This window comes from Crocuta crocuta, unplaced genomic scaffold, assembly GCF_008692635.1.
Source record: "Crocuta crocuta isolate KB4526 unplaced genomic scaffold, BGI_CrCroc_1.0 scaffold205, whole genome shotgun sequence".
Classification (NCBI taxonomy): Eukaryota; Metazoa; Chordata; class Mammalia; order Carnivora; family Hyaenidae; genus Crocuta; species Crocuta crocuta.
The window spans coordinates 1,692,635-1,705,675 of NW_027530644.1; the positions used below are offsets into that span (position 1 = coordinate 1,692,635).

The 13,041-nt window shown below is 39.1% G+C and overlaps 1 protein-coding gene across 2 annotated transcripts in view; it reads right to left on the minus strand.

Moving 5' to 3' along the window:
• DST (dystonin) overlaps positions 1 to 13,041 on the minus strand; it is a 503,880-nt gene that overhangs the window by 68,242 nt on the left and 422,597 nt on the right. For both annotated transcript variants that reach the window (XM_077769079.1, XM_077769080.1), the window contains 8 exons: positions 11,874 to 12,035; positions 9,713 to 9,883; positions 6,985 to 7,151; positions 4,340 to 4,499; positions 3,812 to 4,138; positions 3,236 to 3,320; positions 1,768 to 2,009; positions 652 to 858 (listed from right to left, as the gene is read on the minus strand). In XM_077769079.1, the coding sequence (XP_077625205.1) occupies positions 652 to 858; positions 1,768 to 2,009; positions 3,236 to 3,320; positions 3,812 to 4,138; positions 4,340 to 4,499; positions 6,985 to 7,151; positions 9,713 to 9,883; positions 11,874 to 12,035 (1,521 nt within the window). The remainder of the gene's footprint in view (positions 1 to 651; positions 859 to 1,767; positions 2,010 to 3,235; positions 3,321 to 3,811; positions 4,139 to 4,339; positions 4,500 to 6,984; positions 7,152 to 9,712; positions 9,884 to 11,873; positions 12,036 to 13,041) is intronic.

Consider the following 13,041-nt stretch of genomic DNA (forward strand, 5'->3'; position numbering starts at 1 on the left):
AACACGTATTATAAATTTCTATTTCCAGGACCCTACTCATCACCCAGAGTTTTCTGAGGGAGCTGACTGAGGTCTGGGTGAGTGCCTATAAAATTCTCTGGAACTCTAAACTCTGCATGAGTTGCAGACAGGTCAGAAATAATCATTTTCCCCCCCTTCAGTCATCTCCAGAAGAAAAAAAACACAAAATCACCAACACAAGTGTTTCCTTTCCAGAAAGAATACATCCTCTCTTTGCCATCGCTGTATGTAAATGAATAGTCAGTACAGACTTACAGGATAATTCCAAATATTTACTTACAAACAGATTAGACTTAGCCAAGGCATAAAATTAGCATTAACAATTCACGTATATGTAAGCAAAAAACACTTTGTTTGGAAAGCAGGGCTGATCTTCCCAGTGACCGATTTGGTAAGGGTGCAAGTCTGGGCTACAATGAGGCAGATGGCTGTTAACAATGTACAGATTAGCCTTGCCCTGCCTGGCACTCAGATGTCAAAGTAACCCCAAATCTTTTCAAATCCCTCCTTTCATTTTTGAAGCATAACAAATGAATGGAAACACTATTAACAGACATCTTTGTTCAGGTAAAGGGTCTGAGAACAACGGGAGAAAATTTATTGCCTAGACAACAAACTGCGTGCCCCTACCTGCTGTGATCTCAGAATGGCAGCATCGATCTCCTCCACCTTTTGAGTGATGGTGTCGCTCACTAATCGGTAGCGGTCATTGTCCTCGGCCACCATTTTTTCAAGCCCTTCCCTCGCCCTCCACGGTACCAGCTCCAGTAAAGCACTGCTCACTTCGTTAAGGGAGTCCAATAAGGCTTTGCTGTTCTTAGCTTCCTGCTTCAGTTCCTGCAAACAGAATTCAGAAAACACACAAATCTGTGGGTAATGCTTAAGAGTTGGAACAGGCTTTTCCTTTAACTCTTCTGGGGGCTAAAGTCCTTTGCAGGCCAATTAGGCCAGGCATTGGTCCCTGAGTTTCAGTTAAGTTCTAGAAACTTTGCTACTTAGAGCTATTTTGTAAAATACAAAATGTTTCCTGAGGAGTTCCAAAGAACAATTCGTTTGTCAACATGGCAAAGATTTTATCTTTGAACTTTAATATAAATGTTTAAAATTTGGGAAACAAAACCAAGCAAGTTAACATGTATTATGCTTTGCTTTCTGGTAACCTCTAAGTAATTAGGTACCAGAAAAATAAAATAAAGAATAAAGTCCAAGCCAAAACTAAGTGACCCTCAAAATGAGAACATATTGCCTTTAAATCATTCCTGCTGAATCATTACAGACTCAGTGAGCCTGACCTCCCTACTCCCTTTCACCCACATGTGATCATACTTCAGGGATGATGAAAACAGAGGCTATCTCTGAAAAGAAAAATTAGCATGACAGAATACCACTTCTGCAATATGAGTAGAAAAGCTACCTCATGCTATACATCTATCTTCTTCAAGTATTGTTATTCTAAGCAAATTATGTGTATTTCTGAAACAATGATTTTCACTCTTTTTTTTGTTCTGTTTTCATCATTCTGTCTCTTGTGTAATAAACTATACTCCCAACCATCAGACTCTGGAAACAAACTATAAATGCAAGGCTTTCATCTCTGGGCTCTGCGAAGTTTTACACAGTTGACCTACTGCCAATTTCTATTGGGTCCCCACCCGTCAAGGCCTCTTTCAGCATATTAGTAATGACATGAGACTATCACCCTAAAAGATAACAAACGAATCCAAAGATGCATAAATCGGAGCCTACTTTTTGTCTCGCCTGCGCTTGGCTTGCTGCTTCTCCTGTCAGAACTTGAGTTTCAAATGAAAGCAATTCCACCTCCACGTTGTCCAGCCAGGTGCAGAGCTCTTCACGCGTGGCATGTAGGCGCCTGGCAAGCTGCAGTGCCTGCTCCAGGGTCTTGGCTACATCCGTGCTTAATTTAGTAATGTCTTTGTACCTTGCTTTAATGGCTTCCAATTTATCTTGAATGATTAAAACTTCGTCACCTAAAATTTCAAAGGCGTGTCATTATCTCAGGGAAGGAAAGAAAACCCTCAGAGGGAGGGTTTCTTCAGATATTATCATACACTGATGAGATTTTCTTGGGGATGGGGGGAAGACATTTTTCCAAAGATGATCTGACCCAAAAGAAGTCCTTTTCTAGGTTTTAATCCTTCCCAGGATTTCTGGCAAATCTAAACAGCTCTGAAAGTGCCAATATAAAACTGGAAAGGGCTACAGTGCCTTCTTCAGTTATATGAAAGCACCATGTTTGCAACTAACTATATGATGTTTTTCGACTTCAAGCTCAGGAGCTAAAAACTGCTTGGGTTTCAATACTGACTTTGCAGCTTGTTACCATGCAGGAGACCCTTAACCTCTCTGTGCCCTTGGTTACTCAATATTGCACAGGGATAACAGAATCTAACGCATAAGGTTGTGATAAAAATTCAACAAGTTTATATTTGCAAAGCGTTTATACCAGTGCTTGGCATGTGTGTGTATATGTGCACATGTGTGTGTATGTGGTACATATGCATGGAATGTCCATATATACATATTAAAAATAATAAGCTCATCTGCACCAATCCATAGGTCCTTGCTCGCCTCCACCTCATTTTCAGACGCTCAGAGAAACTGCGTCCAGGATCCTGGTTCAAGGTTCTAGATACTATACTGAACTCCTCCAACTCGTAATGAATGTTACTGGCCCATAAGACAATATGGATGCTGAACTGGACACAGGTACAGTGAAACATTCCTATGGCCAAAGGAACTACTGAAACGAGTTAGTCTGTATCTGTTTTCTTAGTGAGTGTAAGAATGGAGAAATGAAGTGTGTGTATAGCCACAGAATGTGTCACTGAACACAAACTATCGTAAAATTTTAAAAACTGGTCTACAACCTGTGTACTCATGATGAACAACTGCCTCCCGCAAGTGGAAAACGACTGTAACTCTGCTGTGGGCTTCTCTGACCATGTCCTGCGCCACAGTGCTTTGTGCTATGAGTAATACACACAACTTTCATTAGGAACTCAAATGAGATCATGAGAAGAAAAGTGAGCTCATATCCAAAACCCCCTTGGATCAGTCTTCAAAGCATTCTGCAGAATGGTCTTGGAATGGCCTCAGAATTATAAAGGATTTTGTTTTTCCCTTATCCCTAAAACATTTAGAAAGCAATGCAAAAATGCTAAGTGCATGATGATCTGATTTGAAAGATTCTCACCTGTTGTTTGTTTCAGTAGTTCTAAACCATTTAGTAATGCCTGATCTACGTTTTGTTTTCTGAGTTGGATGTCCTCTTGCAGAACCTAAGACACAGGTATGATTTTTATGGTGGGGGGAAAAATCACAATTAGCTTTGGTTGATCTTAGAGAACTCTGTTTCATAGAGATTAAGTTGACACCTCCCATTTTCAACTATTCATCCCTGTTCCCTTGTTTACCCCTCCTCTTTAAACCATCATGGCCCATGTCTCATGTTCATTTACCCTAATTAACACACTATCTCCTTTTCAGGAACCAGCTTACATGAAGATATTGGACTATCAGTTAATTATGGGTCTTCATGTACAACAATCAATTAACAAAGGAAAAGGGGGAAATCTGGCTCTTGGATGAATTCAATCTCTTTTTAAAGTGACTCCATTAGAAGTAATCTGTATACAGAGGCAAAGTCTTTTTTTGAGTATAGCAATTCACTTAAATCATGAGAACATAAAATAATCCAGAAATAAGAAAGACTGAAAAAATAATGACAACTGAAGAGAAAAAATAAAATAAAATAAAATAAATAAAATACCCGAAGTTCAGACTGCTGCTTCCATAACCCCTCAGGGCTGTAATCCTGGACTGACAGCTTGCTCAGTTTGTCATGCACTTCGTTCAGCCAATTCATCAGCTCAACTTCATCTTCCCCAAAAATCTTAGCATTACATAAAGCCTGCTGGAGGAGCTCAGACCTGCTGTGACTTTTCTCTTGCATCTCAATGTACCACACTTGAGAGGAGTCTAGTTTATTTTGCACCATATCTTTATCCTCCCTGGAGCTCAAAACCTTTAAGGATTGGCCAATGCTAACAGCCTGGTGTAAATGTTTATTGTGACTGATGACGTCATCTTCTAAGGCCTAAAATAAAGTTTAAGGAAAGGGAAACAAAAAGGATGGACAAATAAAAATGAAAACATAAATCGAACGAAAGAATGACATTTGAAATGGGCTTAATTTACAATTACGCATTAACACAAGAGTACATAACTCAAATTTATGACATAAAACCACAAAGGAAATGGAAAACTGAATCTTACTAATGCGCAATGGGTATCTTACTTTGTGCTGTGCAATTTGTTCCTCAAGTTTAGACGCTTGGGTTCCTATGGGCTCACAGTTTGCCAGCTTCTTTTCTATGGTTGTAAGCCACTCATTCAATGGTTCTAAGGTTTCATGAAATTGCTGCGCTACCACTGAGATGCCTTCCAACTGACGATTCCTATAAATGTGCCAAGGTAAAGGTCATTTAGGGATGAAGAATGTGTGAAATAGTCAACAAACCTCTTTACTCATGCTCCTGCATTCTAAACATTTTTTGTAGAAAACAACTAACGTTAAAATTAAGATCTTTCACATTTAAAGGACAGGCTAAAATAGTTGTCCTATTAAATACAATTAAAGGTGAAGCACAGACGAACCCCAAATAGTTAAATCTTTTGAAGTTCTTAAGAAATCTAGTTACAACACAATAATAGCTATAGAATAATAATAGTATTGTTATAATAGCAATAGCAGCAATAATAATGGCAATAATGACAATAAATAAAAACAACTTATTGAACACATATTCTGGTTCAAGCCTCTTGTCTAAGTGTTTTATATATTAATTAACTTCAATCAGTTACTATGACTTCCTTAATCAACCAGTCAAAAGTGGATTCAAATTTTGAAGACCATCTATAGCTTCCCCCACAGTAGAATGAGCAATGACTCCTACTAAAGTAGTGTGTCAGGTCTATTCCCACCCCCAACCCCCGCCAAAAAAAAAAAAAGTACAGTGTCATGTATATTTTCCAAAAGCAGTATTTAATATTTATGGATTAAAATATCATGAAAGAGGATTTCTTCAGATGTTTACTTACTTGAATACACTTTTATTTTGCTTGAAATGCTTTTAGAAAAAACACATTAGTTCTTCAGTTAGAATGGTATCCTGTAAGTGGAAACCTACCTTCCCCCCATCCTCAGTTTTTACCTAGGACAAAAGATTGTGCTGGTCTCTGCATAGAGTACCTGACTCAGCACCAGATCCTGGGACCAAGAATTGTTGTCATAACTTTCTATCATGTATAATTCTTAGGAAACTGCATGATTTAAGAAATTTGCTTTCTGTGGAAACCAAAGGAATTTTGGAAGATTGGCACATGCTACTGAATATAATTTCTGTATATATCTTAAACTACACATTTATATATCTATTAAAATTTTCATATGAAACATATTTGATCTTTAAAAAATGAATACAATTATTATTCTTTAACTTCTGAATTATTACTAAAATTATTTTTTTTTAAATTTTATTTTAAAGAGAGCGAGCACATACATGTAAGCAGGAGAGAGGAGCAGAGACAGAGAGAGACAGAGAGAGAGAGAGAGAGAGAGAGAGAGAGAGAGGGAGAGAGAAGGAATCTCAAGCAGGCTCCATGCTCAGCACAGGGCTCTATCCCACAACCCTGGGATCATGACCTGAGCTGAAATCAAGAGTTGGATGCTCAACCAACTCAGCTACCCAGACACTCCAGATTCTTTATTTCTAAATTCAAATATCCAATCATCTATAATCAGTGGGGGAAAAAAAAACTATTCTGTGACTAAATTTAGTTTACTGTGATTTAAATTGTGAGTGACTTTATTAATCAGCATATAAATCATAATAGGACCACTATCCTTCTATTTAATTCCACTGTGAGAAAGGTTTAGGAAAAGAAAGCCATTATGGTAGTAAAGCAGGGATCTAGACATTAATTCATTTATTTTATAAAGTACTGAGAGTATCTCCCGTGGCAGCAGGATACAATGTCCTGGTAATTACACAAAAGGCATAATCTCCCGAAAACAAGACTAAAGGACATGCAGTTTTTAGCCAACTTAGGAGCATCTCAGTCTATGTTCCCACAACTATAATGAATCCTACTCCAATATTTAAGATTAGACAAATCCTTTTATCGTCATGATTGCAGTTTCAAACAAAGTAGCAATTTATGGAGATAATCATTCTGTTCAGTGGTTCATCTATTTTCAACCCAACCAGTCTATATGGCTATGGTTACATTCCAGTGTGGCTACTACTCAACACTGGTCAATGTGATCCCAACATGGAGAATGAAAAAATGTACTTAAGAAACATGTTGAGTTCCAAAGCCTAGTAGGCCATGCTCTAGACCTCTTAGCTTTCATGAACATGATGGCCTCCTTCTACCTACTTCATTTCCTAGCTAACTCCTGCTCCTCTAAAACACAGCTTAGCTGCCATTTCCCTAATAGGAGGAACCTAGGTTACATGCTTCCACAGCACCCTATATTTTTACTCTGAAATATCACATTTGTCATTTCTTTTCAATGGCTATAAAACACCGTTAGACTGTCCCCTGAAGCCAGAAATTATCTGTCCAGCTCACCTCTACCGCCCAAGGCCTAGCTCTGTTCCTGATGCACAGTGGGTAGGCAGTAGCTGTGTAATTAATAAATAAATGAATTACTCCCGAGGGAATTATTTTTCTAAAACCAAGAGCTGAGATATATCCGGCGACTATAAGACCTTACCAAGGGAGGAGGGAAGAGAGTGGCACCAGCCCTTGCTACCTGTTCACATACATGATAAATATAGGAAAATGAAGCTTGAAGAAAAGCATTATCAAAATGCAAAATATCAGCGATTAAAGACTTTGCTACTCCTTCAAAAGACCGTTAAGTATGAAAGTTACCGTGTTTCAGCTTTATTAAGCAGTGCCTCCCATCTACTGTCCAAGAGACTCAGCTGCTTCAAAATCTTCACTTTGTCTGCAGCTTCTGCCGTTTCGGCAATTTTTTCTCCTTCGCGTTTGATCACTTCCACGGTCGACTTGCGGTCATCCAGCAATCTTTGGAGAAGCTTGATACAGAACATTAAATACCAGAAGCAAAAGGGGAGGCAGGGAGGGACAAAGGAATAATCGTCCTTTAAGTAATGGAAAACATACTAAGTACTTTTGATATGTGACAAAAATACATATTCTTTATAGATTCACATAAAATGAAGTAGGATTTTAAAAATAACCCATTTTATTTAGTGATTATTACTATTTTGCCAGACACTGTGATGGGGGCTTTTCATAGCAGATAAAACTAATGTTGATAAGGCTGCTAAGCTATTCACTATTAATTTTTAATATAAAATAATGGGGTAGAAGGTGCTGCTCCAGGGTAAGTCCACTGCATGAAAAGTGCTAAGTCCCCATTATTGTAATGAAATGGGAATACCTTAAACCTTCAAGAATAACCTGTCCTTTTGAGAAAAGTAAGATTACTATACATCATTACAGTTTTCAAAACCTCTCCCCGTGTTAAACAAACCATTATAGAGAGGGAAGTTGAGACTCAGACCAACTTCACAAGCTAGTGAGGCTAAATCTACAGACTCCTGCCTCCCTTTACTAGGTGGGAGTAGCTCCTAAAATCTTTCATTAGGATGGAAACTAAAAAAAGAGGCTTTAAGAATCATGTCCAAAATGAACAGGGAATGGAACAAATCAAAAATCCCCAAAGCTGGTTAAATAAGACTAGTATTTCAGGATTTAGCAGCAGAAAAAAATCCAATTTAATTCTAAGCAAACATTAAAAAAAAAACCTCAGAATGGAACATTTGAAAGAAGTAGCCAGAACCCAGGGTTACTTTGCTCTCATCTAATCGAAACAATTATTTCACAAGCAAGTGCTATGCACAGGCACCGGTTAACAGCAGTGAGGAAGTCACAGGTACATAAAATGCTAAACACTTCAGGGATTCCTTATTCTGACCCTGATGTATAGCTGAGGATTAAAGAAACACACAGCTACCTGCAGGTAACAAGTAAAGACAGCACCCTCTCACTTTTATTTGGAGACCACCAAATCAGGTGGTCAGAGGAACCAACATGTTTAAAAAGAAGGGGAAGAAATGCAAACTCTCTTGACAGGTTAGAGTCATTAGAAAATCCACAGACCACAGGTGACTGAGGCAGTAAAGAGAATGCATTTTATGGATTACTTCTGATAACCTTTAATGGCAAAGCCTCTAGCAATTAAGAAAGCAAAATCAACAAATAGGTCTTGTTGGCTCAAGAGAGTTCATTAACTTTGGGAGAATAACAAACGTTTAAATTAAATAGTGAATGGTAGCAATTATATTATTATGTATAATATTATACATTCTTATTACTTTATTACATGCTTATTCATTATTACTTTATTACATATTAGGTATATGATTTAAAAATCATTTTTTATGTTTATGTTATGTTTCTTTAATCCTTATCTCCAAATCTATTTCTAATAGGTTAATTCCCAATATACTAGAGTCTTCAAAGAATTTTTAGAAATAATATTGGATGACCAAACTAAAATAAGCCTCTTAATCCATTCCTTTCTTTTTAAGACTCCACACAAGAAAAACCTTATCAATGTGCTGTGTGCTAGGCCCCTCCCATGTGCCATTTCAAGCCATGGCTGACAAATTAGTACTGAAAATGTCACTAAATGCTTCCTGACTATCACCATCTGGAGCATAAAATATTTTATTTATATGTTATCTTCCCTTTAACAAATGTGTCTTTCTTTCCAACTTGGTCCTGTGTTAGTAGAAAAGACACAACACATTCCTTAGCGTATATGAATGAAATATTTGCTTCTTCCATACAGGCTGAGCCACAAGAAACTGCCTGTATTTAATCTATAAAAAAGGAGTGAGACATACAGGGTTCTAGTTATGAAAAGAGCAAGCCACAGGGGAAAAAGGCATAGCATAGACAATATAGTCAATGGCACTGTAACAGCACTGCATGGTGACACACAGTACCTACGCTTTTGGGGAACATAGCATAACATATAAACTTGTTGAATCACACTGTATTCTACACTTGAGACTAATGTTACACTGTGTGTCAGCTGTCCTTTTTTGTTAAAAAAAAAAAAAAAAGGCAATTTCATACGATCAATCTGCTATATAAAGGAATGATGACATTTCTGCCAAAGTTACCTTTCCAGTGATGAAATCTTCCTTGACCACTCTATTTGACACTGCACTGCCCAAACTCCACTCCAGCACTTCCTGTCCATCCTTGCTCCGTCACTTCCTAACTCTTATCTCCCATCCCTGCTTTATGTATCACTTGCTAACTTATCACAATGTACTTACTTTGTTTACTGTCTCTCCCTCTTCCTCCCTGTCCACTAAACCTTAACCTCAATGAGAACTTGCATCTCTTCTGTTCAGCAATAATTGCCAGCACCTGCAACAGTGTCTGAACCCTAGCAGATGTACAGTATGTGTCTGTTAAATGACTAAAAAACAGTATCTAGAGCATCAACAGTCAACTAGAATATCCTATCAATTAAAGAGGGTCATGAGGTAAAGTTTTACTCTCGTGGTTATGCTCTGACATGAAACAAAACACAAAAGTATCATGAACTTGTTACCTTTTGCTCTTGTATCTGGGCCTTCACCACTTTGAACTCAGCTGATGGGGGCTTCTGGTTGGCCACAAGCTCCTCAGTGTCCGCCATCCAGCTGAGCAGGGACTCCAGGGCGTCCTGGAAGCGCCCACAGTGCAGCAGCGCCTCCTGCAGCTGGGCTGCCCGCTGAGCTACCTGCGGAGGACCCGTTGTGACAGCTCATTTACTGGTTTCCTACAAAGTTCAATATGCCCACCAGCCACCACTTTCCAGGCTCATCTTCCCATCGGGTCGCAAGTTTCCTTTCTCGGGGCGTCTGGGTGGCTTGGTCAGTTAAGCCTCCGACTCTTGGTCTCGACTCAGGGAATGATCTCATGGTTCGTGGGTTCGAGCCCCCAGGGGGCTGTGTGCTGACAGGGCAGAGCCTGCTTCGTGTTCCGTCTCCCTCTCTTACTACCTCTCTCTCCCTCCCACTCTTTCTCTCTCTCTCTCTGTCTCAAAAGAATACATAAACATTACAAAATGTTTTTTCTTTTCCTTTTCACTGAAAATCTGCCCAAAGCATTGACAGTGGGCAGGAGTGTGGTGAAAAGGAGTCAACGTTTAGCAAGTAAGCCAGGAAGAAAAGGTTACCATCCCAAACAGTAATGTAAAAGAGGAAATCTTTGAGACTTTGGAAATACCCAATACATTTATGATTAGCAATGGATAATTCAAATATTTTAAGGTTACCGCAATAAACAGCGCCTTAGTCATTTTTATCATTTTAAAAAAAATTTTTTACATTATTTTTTATTTATTTTTGAGAGAGAGAGAGAGACGGCGTGAGCAGGGGAGGGTCAGAGAGAGAGGGAGACACAGAATCTGAAACAGGCTCCAGGCTCTGAGCTGGCAGTCAGCACAGAGCCCGACACGGGGCTCGAACCCACAAACCGTGAGATCATGACCTCAGCCGAAGTCGGACGCTTAACCGACTGAGCCACCCAGGCGCCCCAGTCATTTTTATCTTTATCCTTTGGCTTCATATTTTATTTCTTACTGATGAACAGTTTAAAAGAATCATTAAAAAAAAAACTTATAGTAGAGAGAAACAGATTTATATTTTGCTAGGAAAAATGCCTGAGAAGTATCCAATTAAATTCTGCCAGTTCCAAGTCCTACAGGCCTTTTGGACAAACCGGGGCCTTTGTATTCTAGTAAATGGAGTCTCTGTGTCCTACACAGAGATATCCTATTGCCCTTCTCACAGATCCTTTCCTTCAGGACTGAAAAAGTTGTTGGCAAGACGCTTTAAGCACTATGGAATATATCTGCACCTGGTACTACATTCCAAATGTGTTTGAAGAGCACTACAATATGAATCAGACTTTAAAGAATGATAAATGTAGTTCTGAGATCTGGCCACAATTGCTTAAGATCTCAAAGCGGAGAAAACTACAATAAAAACCGCCACCCCCAGATAAGCAGGGCCATCCCCTAACAATGTCCTGATAATTTATGTCATGCAAAGGGCTGCCGTTGTGTTTCAGCATGATCTCCTTAAGATACCAGAGCATTACTTTCCAGTGTTTTCTCTTATGGGTATTTAGAAAAAAGTGGGACCTATATCTCATAAATGAAATACCATTTAGAGATAATAGTCAATAGTGAGGGTGGTAAACCCTTAGTCCAGGACTGACAGAGAGACACAGTGGCTTTCACTTGCTCAGTGTGAGCTATCATACAGTGTAAAATTAGTTGCTGACATTTGAAAATTAGGTTTCATAGAAGAAGTGAGATGTCTGGGTTCCTTTGAAAGTAAGCAGACTATTTGGCAACAGTGAACCTAGATCCTACATGGAATGATTTGCTGGAGCTAAGTACCGGCTGTACCTTTGAAGGTGTGTGTGCTCACTCAACACAAAGTCATGGATCATGGGCCACCTGCCATCATACTGGCACTACTGTGCTTCTATCAAAGTCAAGATAATGACAGGGAGAGGTCCTATTTCACCCAGCTCACTTCTTTCATCCATGCTGCCCGCTGAACCCCCGTGGGCACCCCAGTTTGGGCTGCCGAGTTTGTAGCAATATCAAAAGGCAGGAATGTTTAGGGAATTTTAACTAGTATAAATATGATTAGTCACAACAAAGGCTAGAGAATAATAATGAACAGAAATGACAATGAAGGGAATGAAAAAAATACCTTCTTATTGAGAGTCTTCCACCGTGCGTTGACATCATCCAGGTCATGCTCCAAACCCTGGGTGCTGGTGCTCTTAGCAGCACTCTGAATAAGGCCCTGACCTAACCAGTTTACATCTTGCTGTTTAACCTGCAAAGGTTCAATCTCTTCTTTTTGGAATACCTGCAGATGGAAGAGCAGTAATTTATATAAATTATCTTATCTAACAGCCACCAAACATAAACATTTGTTCAATTATCAGGTATCGGTTATTAGAGTTAAAAAGAATTTTTGTTGTCTATTCACATGTGACCGCTACCTTATGAATAACAGTAAGAAACTAAACTTAATATAAATTTATAATATTATCAAAACCACTCAGGAATTTTAAAGAATGATATTCTAAGTGCCTTTAATCAGATGACCTATATAACCAAGAAAACAGTTTGTGTCCCCTCTCTACTGCTTCATTGGCATAAACTAGATATTTTCTATCATTCATTATCACTCTAGTAAAAAAAGGTATGGAAAATGCAAAGGAGAGGAATGGTAAGATGGGTCCAAGATCAGTCTTCCTGGGCATGGACCCTTACAAGCTCCTCTATGGATTCTTGCAACTAGCTGACAACTGAAGTCTGAGACTCAAACTGGAAAAGAAGGTAGTTGACAAGACAATGAGGTGAGCCAACAGGCCAATCTACAGCTTGCCAGAGGGGCCCAAATACACGGGTAGAAAAAAGATTAAGGCAGGCACAGCAATATAATGAATAGGTCCTTACCCATCAGACCCCTCAATGTCTATCGAGCTGCCGAAGGACTTACAAGAGCACAGAGACCTCACCCCACAGACGTGCTCACACATGTGGCCAGCACAGCAACTCTGTGACTTTGACCACTGCCTGCACTGCTGGCCATTTTCCCACGCTCTCCCTCTGACTCTCAGGCTCATCCAATTTATAGTCCTCCAGTGCCCATAACTGGCAAAAAAAAATCCCACGCGTTAGAGTGAAATGCGAGCTCCACGAAAGCAGAAATTTCTATCTTCCTTACAGTCATTCTATGTCCTGGACCTACCACATGTAATATGTACCAAATAATTATTTGCTTAATGAGTATCAGTACAGAAAAATTATATTTATATCTCAGGGTAGATGATGTTAACCCCACAAAGATAATATGGCTAATACAT